Here is a 15709-nt window from a genome sequence, read left to right on the forward strand (position 1 = left end):
GTGCTCAGCCCTCGTTTGTTGTGGATGGTTGGACCCCGTTGGCCGACGGTGGTCAGGTCACCGGTATATCCACAGGTTTATTTTGGTATGGGAGCCACCTCCTGGTGCGACGGCGCAGAGTGCTACATACCTTGACGTCATTTGTCTGAGCAGTATTTCGATATACCCAGATCCTGGTATCCAGTACATTTTGCATACATGCATGTCATAGTCTTGTATACTCATGCTTTCGGTACTGAGCGTTTTATGCTCACGTCCTCGGTTTTTCTCTGTTTTGGACACCCTATTCGATGGGGCAGGTCTCAGGTTAGACGGTCCAGGAGGGAGTGGACAGGGAGCTGGCAGAGGTTGACCTGTAGTTGTTGGTATTTGTTCTTAGTATTTAGTTCGATCTGGTTGTTTAAGTATTTTGTACTTACAGATTCGATTGGGTTGTATTACTGTTTTTCCGCTGTTTACCTGATTTAGTTTTAAATGTTAATTTTGCATGCTTAAGTTCTGATTAGTAGGTGATTCTGGAACGGGTCACTACATTTATGGTATCAGAGCATGCATTAAGATTTTGGGATTTAGAACTGTTCTTTTGGGTTTAATCTCTGGTAACTTTTGTAGCTAAGAGATGTCTGGTTTTGACGACGATGCTAGTAGTCATGGAAGCGTTGGACGCTGGGGAGACCGCGACGATCGGGAACGTCGTCGAGAGCATCGAGAACGTCGTCAACACCGTCGTGATGAGCCTCGGAGTTTTAGTATGCATCGGTTCTTGCAGATGGGGCCGAAACCTCTTTCGGGCGGTGAGACTCCGGATGTTGCGGAGAACTGGCTTGAGAGGATGGAGAGCTGCTTCAAGACTTTTCAGTGCTCGGCGGAGCAGCAGATTGATACCCTTGATTTCTTGCTGGAGGGTGGTGCGCGCAAGTGGTGGAGGTCTACCTCTGCACCGATAGTTCAGCGACAGGGTCGAGTTCTTTGGGCCGATTTCCGAGCCGCTTTCATGTTGCTTTATTTTCCGCCAGCTCTTCTGCAGACCAAGGCGATTGAGTTGATCAATCTGAAGCAGGGAAGTTTGTCTGTTGATGAGTATCAGCAGAAGTTCTTTGAGTTGCTTCCATATGTTCCGCATGTCAGTGACAATGCTAGTGCCAAGTATAACCATTTTCTTCAGGGCCTCAATCAGGAGATTTATGATCGGGTTGTTGTCTGCGATGATCCGACATCGTATGAGGGCCTTGTAAATCGTTGTCGCCAGGCTGAGGGCAGTTTGTTGAGAGGTCGAGCCATGCAGTCTGCTCGTCCTACTAGTTCTTTGGGTCCCCGCGCCCAAGCATTTAAGAAAGCTGGATCTACTTCTTCTTTTTCTGGATCTGGAGGAGTTCACCATTTTGGGAAGAAGAGGGGCCCGTGTCAGCACTGCGGGAAGGATCACCCGACGGAGCGTTGTCGCAGAATTGCGGGTGCTTGTTACAAGTGCGGTCAGATGGGCCACATGAAGAGAGATTGTCCACAGACGGGCGGAGGATCAGGATCTGGTTCTCAGGCTTCAGTTCATCAGAGGCCACAGCAGGGACAGTCTACTCAGGGTTCTAACCTCCGACCGCGTACTCAAGGGCAGGTCTTTGCTCTTAATCAGGATCAGGCGGCTGAGGAGAACGAGAGAGTTATCGCAGGTGTGTTTTTATTATGTGGATTACCTGCTTACGTTCTCATTGACACTGGTGCATCGCATTCATTCATATCTGCGAGGTTTGCTAAGCGTCATGCATTACCCTTCACTTCTTTGGACGTTGTGGTATCTGTTTCCACACCGATGGGTCATTCGGTGTTAGCTAAACGTCTAGTTTTGGGTTGTCCTCTAGAGTTTGAGGGTAATATTTTAACTGTTAATTTGATGATTCTTGCGATGGAGGATTTTGATTGCATTCTGGGAATAGATGTGCTGACTGTGTTTAGAGCTACTGTGGACTGTTATCAGAAGTTTGTGCAGTTTCGTCCAGTTGAGGGCGACAGTTGGTTTTTCTATGGAGAGGGAGCGCGACCCCCGATGCCTGTGGTTTCTGCTCTGAAAGCCTGTCGTGCTTTAGAGTCGGGCGGGGAAGGCTACCTTATCTATGCTATTGATTCGTCCGCAGTTAGTGTTGGTATCAGTGACATCCCAGTGGTTTGCGATTTTCCGGATGTTTTTCCCGAGGAGATTCCTGGTTTTCCTCCCGTTCGGGAAGTGGATTTCGGCATTGATTTAGTGCCAGGCACGGCACCAATCTCTAGGGCTCCTTATCGTTTAGCTCCATCGGAGATGCAAGAATTGAAACAGCAGTTGCAGGATCTTCTTGACAAGGGGTATATTCGACCCAGTGTGTCCCCGTGGGGAGCACCAGTTCTTTTTGTCAAAAAGAAGGATGGTTCTATGCGGCTCTGCATAGATTATCGGCAGTTGAATCGTGCGACGATAAAGAATAAGTATCCGTTGCCACGGATTGATGATTTATTTGATCAACTGCAAGGTACCTCTGTGTATTCCAAGATTGATTTAAGGTCTGGTTATCATCAGCTTCGAGTTCATCAGGGAGATATATCGAAGACTGCATTCAGGACCCGGTATGGGCATTATGAGTTTCTGGTTATGCCTTTTGGGGTGACGAATGCACCAGCAGTTTTTATGGATCTGATGAATCGGGTTTTTGGGATTTCTTGGATAAGTTTGTTGTGGTGTTTATAGATGATATCTTAATCTATTCGCATGATCAGCAAGAACACGCACAACACTTAAGGATTATTTTACAGACACTTCGCGAGAATCAGCTTTATGCGAAGTTGAGTAAATGTGAGTTTTGGATTGACAGGGTTGTATTCCTTGGTCATGTCATTTCTAGCGAGGGAGTTTCAGTTGACCCGAGCAAGGTGGAAGCGGTATTGAACTGGTCGCGTCCGACGACAGTAGCCGAGATCCGCAGTTTTCTGGGATTGGCTGGGTATTATCGCCGTTTCATTGCCAACTTCTCTCAGATTGCTAAGCCACTCACTCAGCTCACTCGGAAAGATGTTTCATTTGAGTGGACATCAGAGTGCGAAGAGAGTTTCTGGGAACTTCGCAGACGTTTGACATCTGCGCCTGTTTTGGCTTTACCGTCTGGATCTGGTGGTTTCAGTGTTTACACCGATGCCTCTTTGCAGGGACTAGGGTGTGTTCTGATGCAGAATGAGCATGTGATTGCTTATGCGTCGAGACAGTTAAAGCCTCATGAGGAAAACTATCCTGTTCATGATCTGGAATTAGCAGCGATCGTTTTTGCTTTGAAAATCTGGCGCCATTATCTGTATGGTGAGCGATTTGAGATCTTCACTGATCATAAGAGTTTGAAGTATCTGTTCACTCAGGCTGAGTTGAACATGCGTCAGCGTCGTTGGATGGATCTACTCAAAGATTACGATTGTGAGATCAAGTATCATCCAGGATCTGCGAATCTCACGGCCGATGCTCTTAGCCGCAAGGTGAGGTTATCTGCTCTTCAGACTTGTGCGGTATCTGGGATTATTCAGGATTTCTGTTCGATGGGATTCAATTGTAAGCATCGGAAGGGAACAGAGAGTATCCGTATAGCTACTATTTTGTCCGAGCCAGTTTTGTATTCTCGGATTAGAGATGCTCAGATGTCTGATTCTAAGGTTCAGAAATTAGCTCGGTTGGCTGATGGAGATAATACTTCTGGATTCCACTATCAGTCCGAGGGTCTTTTGTGCTTATCTGGTCGTGTTGTTGTACCGGAAGATGACACTTTGAGGGAGGAGATTTTGTCCCAGGCTCATCGTAGCAAGTTGAGTGTTCATCCAGGGAGCAACAAGATGTATAAGGATTTGAGGACTCGATTTTGGTGGAAAGGTATGAAACGTAATGTTTATCAGTATGTCTCCAAGTGCCTAGTCTGTCAGCAGGTGAAGGCTGAGTATCGACGACCTGGAGGTTTGTTGCAGAATCTTCCTATTCCAGAGTGGAAGTGGGAGCATATCACGATGGACTTCGTGACTCACTTGCCTATGTCTGTGGGGAATAGAGATGCTATCTGGGTGGTAGTGGATCGACTTACTAAGTCTGCCCATTTTCTTCCATATAACAGAGATTTCACTTTCGATCGGATGGCACGGTTGTACATTCAGGAGATTGTACGGTTTCATGGTGTGCCCGTGAGTATCGTTAGTGACAGAGATCCTCGATTTACGTCTAGATTTTGGGGCAGCTTTCAGCAAGCTTTGGGCACTACCTTGAGTTTGAGTACTGCATATCACCCAGAGACTGACGGTCAGTCAGAGAGGACTATTCGTACTCTTGAGGATATGTTGAGATCTTGTGTGATGGATTTCGGGCCAGCTTGGCAGGATCATCTGCCACTGATAGAGTTTGCATACAACAACAGTTTTCATAGGAGTATTGGTATGTCTCCGTTTGAAGCATTGTATGGTCGACGTTGTCGTACTCCCCTGTTCTGGGAAGAAGTCGGAGAACGACAGGTCGAGGGTCCAGAATTGATTCAGCAGGCCATGGACAAAGTTCTTGTGATCAAACAGCGGATTAAGACTGCTCAGGATCGACAAGCAAGTTATGCGAACACCAAGCGCAGACCTCTTCATTTTGATGCAGGCGGGAAAGTGTTTCTCAAGGTATCACCTTTTCGGAGGATTCTGAGATTTGGACTCAAGGGTAAGCTATCTCCGAGATTCATTGGTCCTTTTGAGATCTTAGAATGTGTGGGAGATTTGGCCTACAGATTAGCTTTGCCACCGTATCTGTCTAGTGTTCACAATGTGTTTCATGTGTCCTTGCTGAGACGATACGTAGCGGATGAGTCTCATGTTTTACATCCAACAGAAGTTCAGCTGAATCCGGATTTGTCTTTTGTGGAAAGACCGGTTTCGATCTTAGACCGGAAGGATAAGGTACTGCGGAATAAGACTATTCCTCTTGTCTTAGTGCAGTGGCAGCGCCGAGGTACTCCACTGCACGAGGTACTGAAGAAGCTACTTGGGAACTAGAGAGTCGCATGCGGTCAGAGCATCCAGAATTGTTCTAGTTGTAGTATTTTCAGTTATGATTGCAATTTCAGTTGTGCTTTCAGTTGTAATTCATTCTTAAGTTGAATGTATTGTTGTTCAGAATTGTCATTCTTCAGACTCGATTTCGCGGACGAAATCCTTTTTAGAGGGGGAGAATGTAGTATCCCGATGCCTAATTTGAGTTAATTATTGGATTAATTGTATTTCGGTGGGATCGGAAGGACCGAACCGGGTTCGGATCGTCCGAAGTTGGTTCGGATCGTCCGAAGTGGGTTCGGATCGTCCGCTCTGTTCGGAGTCAGACGAGTCATGTCATGTCAGAGTTCGGATCGTCCGATCAGGGTTCGGATCGTCCGAAGACAGGTGGCTGGACACGTGGAAGACATGCAATGTTCGGATCGTCCGAAGTGGATCGGATCGTCCGAAGTGTACCGGATCGGAGCGTCCGGAGTGGATCGGATCGTCCGATCGTTGTCTATAAATAGAAGCGCGAGGCTTCACTTTTCACTCGCCAATTCCGAGAGTTCCAGAGCGTTTTAGTCGTTTCTGATGGGTTTCTAGTCTTTTCCCGAGGTTCGGGCACTAGCGGGGAGCTACTGGTTTTGTAGCGGAGCTGTGCTCTAGTTGGGGGCTAGCGGCATCAGTGGGCTGACTACGGACGCAGGTATAGTTCTGGGTTCCCTTTGAGATTTGGGAGTATCTATTAGTCTAGTTAAGGCTTTTAGATGTGGTTTAGTGATATGGTATCACTTGGATTGTAGGCTTGATTCTAGGGCTGATTGCTAGGATCTACTAGTTTGAGGTACGAAAGTACTATCCGAGATAGCAGGATTGAGTATGCTTTACTATGTGTTGCATGTTTATATGTTGCATTATTATCTGTCATATGATGCATGGTTTATTATGCGGCATTTGCATAATCATGTTGAGCCTGATTATCTTTGAGATAGCCTGTTGAGAGGGTGCTCAGCCCTCGTTTGTTGTGGATGGTTGGACCCCGTTGGCCGACGGTGGTCAGGTCACCGGTATATCCACATGTTTATTTTGGTATGGGAGCCACCTCCTGGTGCGACGGCGCAGAGTGCTACATACCTTGACGTCATTTGTCTGAGCAGTATTTCGATATACCCAGATCCTGGTATCCAGTACATTTTGCATACATGCATGTCATAGTCTTGTATACTCATGCTTTCGGTACTGAGCGTTTTATGCTCACGTCCTCGGTTTTTCTCTGTTTTGGACACCCTATTCGATGGGGCAGGTCTCAGGTTAGACGGTCCAGGAGGGAGTGGACAGGGAGCTGGCAGAGGTTGACCTGTAGTTGTTGGTATTTGTTCTTAGTATTTAGTTCGATCTGGTTGTTTAAGTATTTTGTACTTACAGATTCGATTGGGTTGTATTACTGTTTTTCCGTTGTTTACCTGATTTAGTTTTAAATGTTAATTTTGCATGCTTAAGTTCTGATTAGTAGGTGATTCTGGAACGGGTCACTACATTTAGACTGACGGGATATCGAGACTGTGTTGTTATGCCGTTTAAACATCAATTGATTTAGATTGATCATATTCAGATATGATTTCGATTAGATTGTGATATTATTGATATGACTCAGATTGTATCTTGTTCAGACATTGATCAGATTGTATACTGAATTGAGTATTGATCAGAACAGATTGTGTATTGAGTTAATTACTGATACGTTGTATTCGATATTGTCATTTCAGATTTGATATGGACAGAGTTGAATACAGGTCATCGGCTTCGTCAGACAGGGAAGACAAAGGTATAATTCATGTGATATTCGGGAAGACACAACTCAAATAAGATCCTATTTGAGTTTCCCAGCAAAAATCACATACTTGCTTTATTGTCTATATTATGCTTTGTTTACAGATTGTTATACATTGCATTTTAAGATATTTATGCTCTATTTACAGATTGTTATACATTGCATTTGAGATAGGAAAGTTTGACAGATAGTCAGACTTCTAGACGTTCGGTGTATCGTTACATAGGAGCAGACACCCTCCTATTGTAGATTATTCGATACAGATATGACCGAAGTCCAGGAATAAGACGTACGTCACCCCGATTGGGAGGGTAAGTGACAGACAGTGACGTCTTATTCACACCGAGATCCCTAGAGTTATAGTGAGTCGAGTCTAGACATGATTTGACTAGAACTGCATGTGTTTATAGATATGGTTTCATAGACTATGAAACCCATTGTTATTGCTTTCAATTATGATAGCATGTTTTTATGATTTGATTTGAGTAACATGTTTAACTGATTTGTGTTGCATGCTTATTTTAAGTTGATTTCATAGATTATGAAATCTATTGTTTTTAAGTTTATTCATGATAGAATATTTCATGATTTACTTTATGTATATATATGTTTACCATGTTTTATACTGGGATTTATTCTCACCGGAGTTATCCGGCTGTTGTCTTGTTTTGTATGTGTGCATGACAACAGGTGGGGCTGGATCGGGGGTCAAGAAGATGATGAGAGAAGACGAGTTAGCGTGGTGATTCCGAACTTATTGTAGACTTGGTTTTATTACTTGAATTTAGTAACTGAACCTTAGACCTAGTTTGTACAGTATTGTACTTTTATACTGAAATGTAGTTTTTATACAGAGATGTATATTATTTAGATTTCATTACCTTCCGCAAATGCATTTTAAAAAGAAAAATTTTTTGACCTTGTTTATCAGAATTGATAATTAAATCCCAACGATGATTAAGAAAATGATTAGCGTCTGGGTCCCCACAGTTGACCTGTCTCACAGATTAATATCCGTGAGACGGTTTCACATGAGACCCACTCATAATAATTGTTGGTGCGAATTCCTCTCTTTTTATCAATTTCATCGAATAAAGATGATTAAACTCAAGGAAAAATCTTAGCAACTTTGAAGTTGAGAAATAAAAAAAAAATTGTCAATAAGATGACTGTGCCTCGGGCTGTCGCACGTGATGTTCACGAGCTCTCAAAATACAATGATTTCTAATTTGTGATAATAATGCTACACATAACAAGTTTCATAATCATAAAATGAAGTAAAATTCATTTTTGTAAGCTCTTTTTTTAGAATAAAGAAAAAGTTCAAAATGAAGTCGAATGTTCTTCTTTTGAATTGATCTTTTAAATTTGATGTTATATTCTCTCTTAATTGTTAATTAATTTATATGAGTTGATATTTCACAAATCTATAAATATAATCAAAAGATACTTTTTTACGATAAAAATTCATGAAAATTTTGTAATTTTTGAAAAACAACATCGTCAAGTATCTAGACGTCACTTAAGGTAGGAGTGTCAAAATGCGACACGACCCGTCAACCCGACACGACCCAACACGAAAAAAATCATGTTCGGGTTGGGGTTTTTCGAGTTCGGGTTGTGTGGATTCGGGTTAGTGCCATGTTAGGCGGGTTTCGGGTTGGGTCGTGGGTTGACCTGCGAACTTTTTTTTTTGAAAATATTACCTATATTTTTATATATTGTATGTTTGAACAAAATTTATTGTATATTTATATGATAAATTTTCATCATTTAATATTTACTTTGCATATTTTTATTTTTTTAACAATTTTTTATTTAATTTAGTAAATATACTTTCAATTTTCTACGATTAAACTTTCAAATTTAAATCGAAAATTTTGTTATTATGTGTTTAAATTAAAATATTATTTTTATTTTTATTTTTTTGAATTTTTTTCATTAATTTTTTTAAAAAAATTTAAAAAAATTAATAAAATTCGGGTTAGGCAGGTTAGACGGGTTGAGTCGGGTTATACGGGTTCGTGTTCGGATTGGAGGTTTTCCGGTTGCTTTGGGTTCGGGTTGAAAAAAAATAAAAAAAAATTGCGGGTTGACCCGAAACCCGATCCAACCCACTCGATTGAAATCCCTAGCCTAGATGCCTCCCTCTCGAAGATAACTAGAGAGGCTCCAAGGCACCTCCCGATTGCTTGGGAGCTTCGACTTTTTCTTCAATTTTTTTTGTTTCCATGTTTTATCCGTTTTTTTTAAAATTTTCATTTATTAAATTTAAAATATCCTAACAATAATTATGTTCGAAGTTAACAATAATTATCGTCATACAAAATTTCTGTAAATATATCCAATTGACTTTTTCTCTATCCATGTTTCGATCTCCCAATGGCGAGTCATCTCTGGATGGCCGCGTTTCCTTCGTATATATACACTCTCTCGAGTCTCGACCTCCCGCAAAATAGCAAAATAAAAGAAGAAACAAATACGACTCGCACGAGAAAAATCTGAAGTAAAAATGGTTTTTCCACGACCTGATACAGTCTCGCAGCTGAATTTGCCACCTGGGTTTCGTTTCTTCCCCACAGACGAGGAGCTCTTGGTGCAGTACCTCTGCAGGAAAGTTTCAGGCCACCATTTCCCCTTGCAGATCATCGGAGAGATCGATTTGTACAAATTCGATCCATGGGATCTTCCCTGTAAGTACAAACTCGAATCAAATTCCTCATTTCTCAAAGCTGATTCAATATTCTGAATGGGTCTTTGGTTTTTTATTTTGGGGGGGTGAAGGCAAGGCCATGTTTGGAGAAAAGGAATGGTATTTCTTCAGCCCAAGAGACAGAAAGTACCCCAACGGTTCCAGGCCTAACAGGGTCGCCGGATCTGGATACTGGAAAGCCACCGGAACTGATAAGATCATCACCGCAGAAGGAAGAAAAGTCGGTATCAAGAAGTCCCTTGTTTTCTACAAAGGGAAAGCGCCGAAAGGATCGAAAACCGATTGGATTATGCATGAATATCGGATCTCTGAACCTTCAACAAAGCATGGCAGCTCAAAGGTAAAATGATCGAATATTGCGAAATTTCCTGTTTTCGTTTTTGTGACTTTTTCGTTGATGGGTCTTTTTTTAAAAAAAAATTGATTGATTTTAGTTGGATGATTGGGTGCTTTGCCGAATTTACGAGAAGAATTCAAGCAAACGTAGCCTCGACACTTCTGAAGTTGAGAGCCGAGAGTACAGCCACGGTTCTTCCCCGTCTTCCTCGTCTCAGTACGACGGCATTTTGGAGTCCTTGGAACAGATTGACGACCGCTTCGCCAGTTTACCGAGAATGGATTCTCTGAAGCTGAATCTTCAGAATTTGGGCTCCGGAAATTTCGATTGGGCCACATTAGCTGGGCTTAACCCCTTACCCGAACTTATGCGAGCCCAACAGCACCAGGGGAATAGAAAATTTTGAAATGACACTTATACCCCTACCTTCCAGGATGCTGGCGGATCCTGCTGTATCAAGACTCGGGTGATATTAGAGTCGTCGAAATGAATTAGACCCGTTAAACCAATCCACTCCGTCGCGGATTCGTCAAGTGATCCGTTTAAAAGCAAGGCAAAACCGGTCCATCTCATTTCCGTTGCAGGACTAAGCGGGCCAAAGAAAATTTACTTTTTGTGAATTTTTGCATTTACTTTTAAGTGATAGAATATGTATGATAAATTGTATCATAATTATAGAAGTAATTCTATAGGATGCAGAGCAATCATAGTAATTTTTTGATGGAATTATATGATTATTAAATGATTGATAAATAATCGATAAGAAAAATGATAGATAAAGATTTGTACCACGTTGTGATAAAATGTGTTATGTTTGGATTGATTTTTATGGATAAAATTAAGCGAGGAGAATTCGGTATTGTTATACCCAAAATATCTTTAGATTTTTTTTTTAAGAAAAAAGATAAATAATAAAGTACTCTTCAAGCCCTAATGTAAAAATATAATATTGTTGTTTACTGTTAATGAATTGTTAAATCCAGAAAAATCAAAATTCATTGATAAGTTTATAAAAATTTCATTTAAAGTTTATGTATATTAATAAAAACGATTAAGAATAATATTTTATTCTTAAATTCAGTTTTATACAATGAGTAGATCTCTTCTGAGACTGTCTCACGAATCTTCACAATAAAAAGTAATGTTCTTAGCATAAAAAATAATAATTTTTCGCCCGTGAGACCGTCTCACACAAGTTTTTGCCTTACACAATATTGAAGATGACATATCATAAGAAAATTTTTTGTTCCGATTTTTTAATTTAGATATATATTTTGTAAATATATTATTATTAACATCATATCAAAACATGTAATATACGACTATTGTAGCCAAAACTGAAAAGTGAATTTCCCATAAATCTGTTTATTATTATCAAGCAAAGGAAAAAAGAGCATTTTAGGAATAATATGAATTTTTAAAAAAATAAAGATTTTTAGTCCTTGTGTTTTTAATTGTCAACCTTTAGTACAACCTAACACGTGAATTTCACACAAATTATAGTGAGACAATCTCACGGATCGATTTTATGAAACATATCTCCAATCCGACTCGATTAGTGAATTTTTTATATTAAAAATATTACTTTTAGTAGAGCCCAATCTTGGAAAAATAGATATTAGAAGTTGCATGAGAAAAAGCTAATATGAAGATTTTCATAGTTAGTTCAGTTCAATGAACTTGGATTTACTTAAATTAGTTGTATCTATTCGAGCCACGGGTTCTTGTCCAGATGCAAATGTTTGCAACGCTGGAGATGCGGTTGATTGTCCAGTCCTGTGGCTGTCCTCTTCCACTTTGAAGTTTAATTTTGTCTGCTAATGTATTTTTCCTAATAAAATATTTTAATATAATAAAACTAAATCTTTTGTGATATGTGTTTACGAATTTTTATCCGTGAGATGAGTAATTATGTCTATATTTACAATAAAAAGTAATATTTTTGGCATGAAAGTAATATTTTTCTTATCGTTGACTCAAATATAATATTCATCTCACAAAATTGACTAAATAAATCGTCCCATAAATTTTTTGATTATACAATAAATAACAATTAAATTAATTAAAAAAAACCATAGAAGATATGAACATGTCATTCATTAGAAGAACATAATAATAGATAATAGTGTTCCTCTGCATGCAATATTATAATAATTAAAATATGATATTTTTATTAAAAGTGATATGATAATCTAAAAAGTAAAAAATATAGATAAATATAAAAATCTTTTTAATTAGTAAAAGATTTTGATAACTCGATAAGATATGAATAAATTAAAAGGTGTTTTTTGTTTGAATTAAAACGAACATCTTGCATAAATATACACTCAGACTCAGTCTAGATACAATATTAACGAATGAGTCTCATGTGATGTAATTTCACGGATACTAATCTGTGAGACGGGTCAACGCTACTCATATTCACAATAAAAGATAATACTTTTAGCATAAAAAAATATTTCATGGACGATCCAAATAAGAGATACGTCTCACAAATTCGACTCGTGAGACCATTTCATATAAATTTTTACCTAGACGAAACTCGAAATCAACGCTCAAATTTATCACAATAATTTCTCAAAACTCTGAATCGTGTGCCAGAAAAATGTGAATTTGATGGGTAAATTTTCATAATTCTTAATAATATATAAATAAATTAATGAGATACCAGCCATCCACAAAAATTATAATAAAGTGGTTAAAAATTGAATAAATCGGTTCTTCACAAAAAAAATATATAAAAATAAAAGGTCAGGTCCCACCGAGATTTGAACTCGGGTTACTGGATTCAGAGTCCAATGTCCTCACCACTAGACCATGGGACCATTTTCGAACAAGTTTTCAATAAATGATATATTTTAATGTAATGGTATTTCAGCTACAAATACCATTATTATTAGTTGTGTGTGCTAAGTTTGCGACTATCCGATTGTGATAAACCTTCTTTTCCCAACTCAAAAAATGATAATTAATTATTTTAGTTTTGAATATTTAAATTGTAATATTTTGTTAATATAAAAAAGAAATTAATAATAGGATTAAATCGAATTAATTACATAAAGGTTTCAGCATTATTCAAATCGTAAATTTAGTAATCAATTTGGAAAGAATTAATACCAAAAAAAAACAACAAGACAGTTTTTTGTAAAAAAAATAAGTTTGCAAATTTCTGTTTATATATAGTACCAAAATATCAAAGTGGGTATTATCTGTTGAAAAATAATATTTAAAATATGTGTATTGAATATTTGAATGTTGAATATTTGAATATTGAAAATAAGAGTTGTAAATATTGAAAATTAGTGTGTGATGATGTATGTAATGATGTATTTTATTTTTGGATTATTTGTAAAGATTTCCTATAAATAGATCTCTCATTTGTGAAGAAAATCACAATTGAGTATAGAGAAAAATATTATAAAACGCATAGTTTGGTAAATTTTGAGAGTTTGAGATTTTTATTTTTTACCATAAATTTTTACTTTTTCACAACACGTTATCAGCACGAAGCTCTAATAGTCCTCCATACTTTTCCTAGCTCCAAATAGAAGAAAAAAGTAACAAAAGTAATAATATTTATTTTACTGTTATTTATTTATTGCGTATATATTTAATATATAATATAATGTTATTATTAGAAATAATAAAATAAATTTTCCAAAAACTTGTTATAAATCCTGGGAGGATGTTAAGACGACATCACACATTTCCGGTAAGGGATACGACAAGTATAAAAGAATATAAGGTTTTTAAACAAAATAAATTATGACACATCATTATAATAATGTAATATGATATACATAATTATTTAAACATGTCTAATATTATATACATCATATTATTATCATAAAATTATACAAATACATACCTTTATTTTTTTGTACACCAACGGTCATAAACGGTAAAAAACGGCTAGTTTTTGCCCTATAAATATGATCTCATAAACACATTCAATCACTCCAACTTTCTCTTCTTTTCTAAAAATTATTCTTCATTAAAATTTTCGAAGAAAAAAGAAGATGGCTTTCTCAAGGTTATTTTTAATTATTTTAGTTATCATACTCACGAGTCTTGTATTTATCGGAGAATATCCTCCTCGTGTGTTTTCTTTATTTTTACAAATGCTTGTACTTGTTGTTTATCCATTACTTTGTATTGCAATATTCATTAACTAATAAAATGCATCGTAATTTTTTTAGTACCACCATGTCAAATTTGACAAAACTCAAATTTGTTACGCTCGACATCACGGGAAAAAATTATATGCCATGGACTCTCGATGTAGAAATGCATCTTGAGTCATTGGGTCTAACTGAGACCATAAAATAAAATGGCATATCGACGTCACAAGAAAAGGCAAAAGCCATTATATTTTTGCGTCGACATCTCGACGAGGGATTGAAATGTGAATATTTAATTGAAAAAGATTTCATGGCTTTGTGGAAATGATTGAAAGAAATATTTGAACATATAAGAGAAGTTATACTTCCGACCGCCCGTGATGAATGGAATATGTTAAGATTCCAAGATTTTAAGAAAGTCAGTGATTATAATTCAGCGATGTATCGAATAATCTCGCAGCTAAAATTTTGTGGACATGAGGTCACAGAATCGGAAATGCTTGAAAAAACATTTTCCACGTTTCATGCATCAAATATTACTCTACAGCAACAATATAGAGTACGTGGATTTGCGAGATATTCTGAACTCATCGCATGTCTTCTTGTGGCGGAAAAGAACAACGAGCTATTAATGAGAAATCATCAGTCCCGACCCACTGGATCAACAGCATTTCCAGAAGTAAATGGTGTAAGTAAAAATGAATTTAAACCTCGAAACCAAAATCAAATTCAAAGACAAGATTTTGGTCGAGGTCGTGGACGTGGAATTGTGGCAGTGGTCGTGGTCGAGGTCGTGGTTTTGAAAACAATAGAGATAGTTATTTTTATAACTCATATCAAAAGAATGTCCCAAATCATCCACTGAAAAAATATCATGAGAATACAAATGTTAATGAGAATCACTCAAAAAGATATGAAAGTTCTTGTTTCAGATGTGGTACTCCAGGACATTGGTCTCGTATTTGTCGAGCTCCTGAGTATCTTTGTAAACTTTATAAAGAATCACTAAAGAGGAAAGAAAAGGAGACCAACTTCACTGAACGCAGTGACCGTTTGAGTGATTCAACTCATTTTGATGTTGGTGATTTTATGAATGATTTCTCTGGAAATGATCAATATGTTGGTGGGATAGAAATGAACAATATTGATGCTGCAGATTTTCTCAATGATTTCTTTGAAAATGAACAATATAGTGGTAGAATATAAATGTACAATAATTTATTTTTCATGTATTCATATAATAATGTTTTATTGTATAATTATGATATGTGTTATATTTAAATATATATTGCCAGTAATTTTATTTCATTGAATATTTTTTTGAAGTTCAAAAATGGAAAATGCTATGAGCAAAGCTGAAGTTTGCATACCCGATAGTGGTACAACGCACACTACCCTCCGAGATAAAAGATATTTCTTGGAACTAAAATCAACAAAAACAACGGTGAATACAATATCAGGTCCTGTAGACTTGATTAAAGGATGTGGTAAAGCATAATTTTTGTTACCTAATGGTACAAAATTTTTGATCAATGATGCTTTATATTCACCACAATCGAAAAGAAATTTGTTGAGTTTTAATGATATATATTCCCATGGGTATGATACTCAAACAATGAATGAAGGGAATGAGAAATATATGTGTCTTATCACATATAAATCAGGAAAGAAATATGTGATTGAAAAACTACCAATGCTCCTAC

General features: G+C 37.7%; 1 protein-coding gene and 1 non-coding gene across 2 annotated transcripts; one reads left to right on the forward strand and one right to left on the reverse strand.

Annotated features, from left to right (window-relative positions):
- Positions 1 to 9216: 9216 nt before the first annotated feature.
- On the forward strand, positions 9217 to 10737 carry LOC140804567 (NAC domain-containing protein JA2L-like). The gene is made up of 3 exons (XM_073160617.1): positions 9217 to 9528; positions 9620 to 9888; positions 9983 to 10737. Exons 1-3 carry the CDS (start codon positions 9348 to 9350, stop codon positions 10289 to 10291), a joined length of 759 nt encoding a protein of 252 aa, XP_073016718.1. The 5' UTR covers positions 9217 to 9347; the 3' UTR covers positions 10292 to 10737.
- A 1901-nt stretch (positions 10738 to 12638) lies between these two features.
- On the reverse strand, positions 12639 to 12710 carry TRNAQ-CUG (transfer RNA glutamine (anticodon CUG)). The gene has a single exon. It is a non-coding gene; the product is annotated as a tRNA-Gln (tRNA).
- Positions 12711 to 15709: the final 2999 nt, after the last annotated feature.

Source organism: Primulina eburnea, chromosome 11 (genome assembly GCF_022965805.1).
Source record: "Primulina eburnea isolate SZY01 chromosome 11, ASM2296580v1, whole genome shotgun sequence".
NCBI classification, from domain to species: domain Eukaryota; kingdom Viridiplantae; phylum Streptophyta; class Magnoliopsida; order Lamiales; family Gesneriaceae; genus Primulina; species Primulina eburnea.

Excerpts from the sequence above, each read along its gene's own strand:
- LOC140804567 (XM_073160617.1), top strand. The coding sequence starts at position 9,348 with ATGGTTTTTCCACGACCTGATACAGTCTCGCAGCTGAATTTGCCACCT. Across the intron at positions 9,529-9,619 it reads CGATCCATGGGATCTTCCCT|GCAAGGCCATGTTTGGAGAA; the intron begins GTAAGTACAAAC and ends GGGGGGGTGAAG. Across the intron at positions 9,889-9,982 it reads CAAAGCATGGCAGCTCAAAG|TTGGATGATTGGGTGCTTTG; the intron begins GTAAAATGATCG and ends GATTGATTTTAG.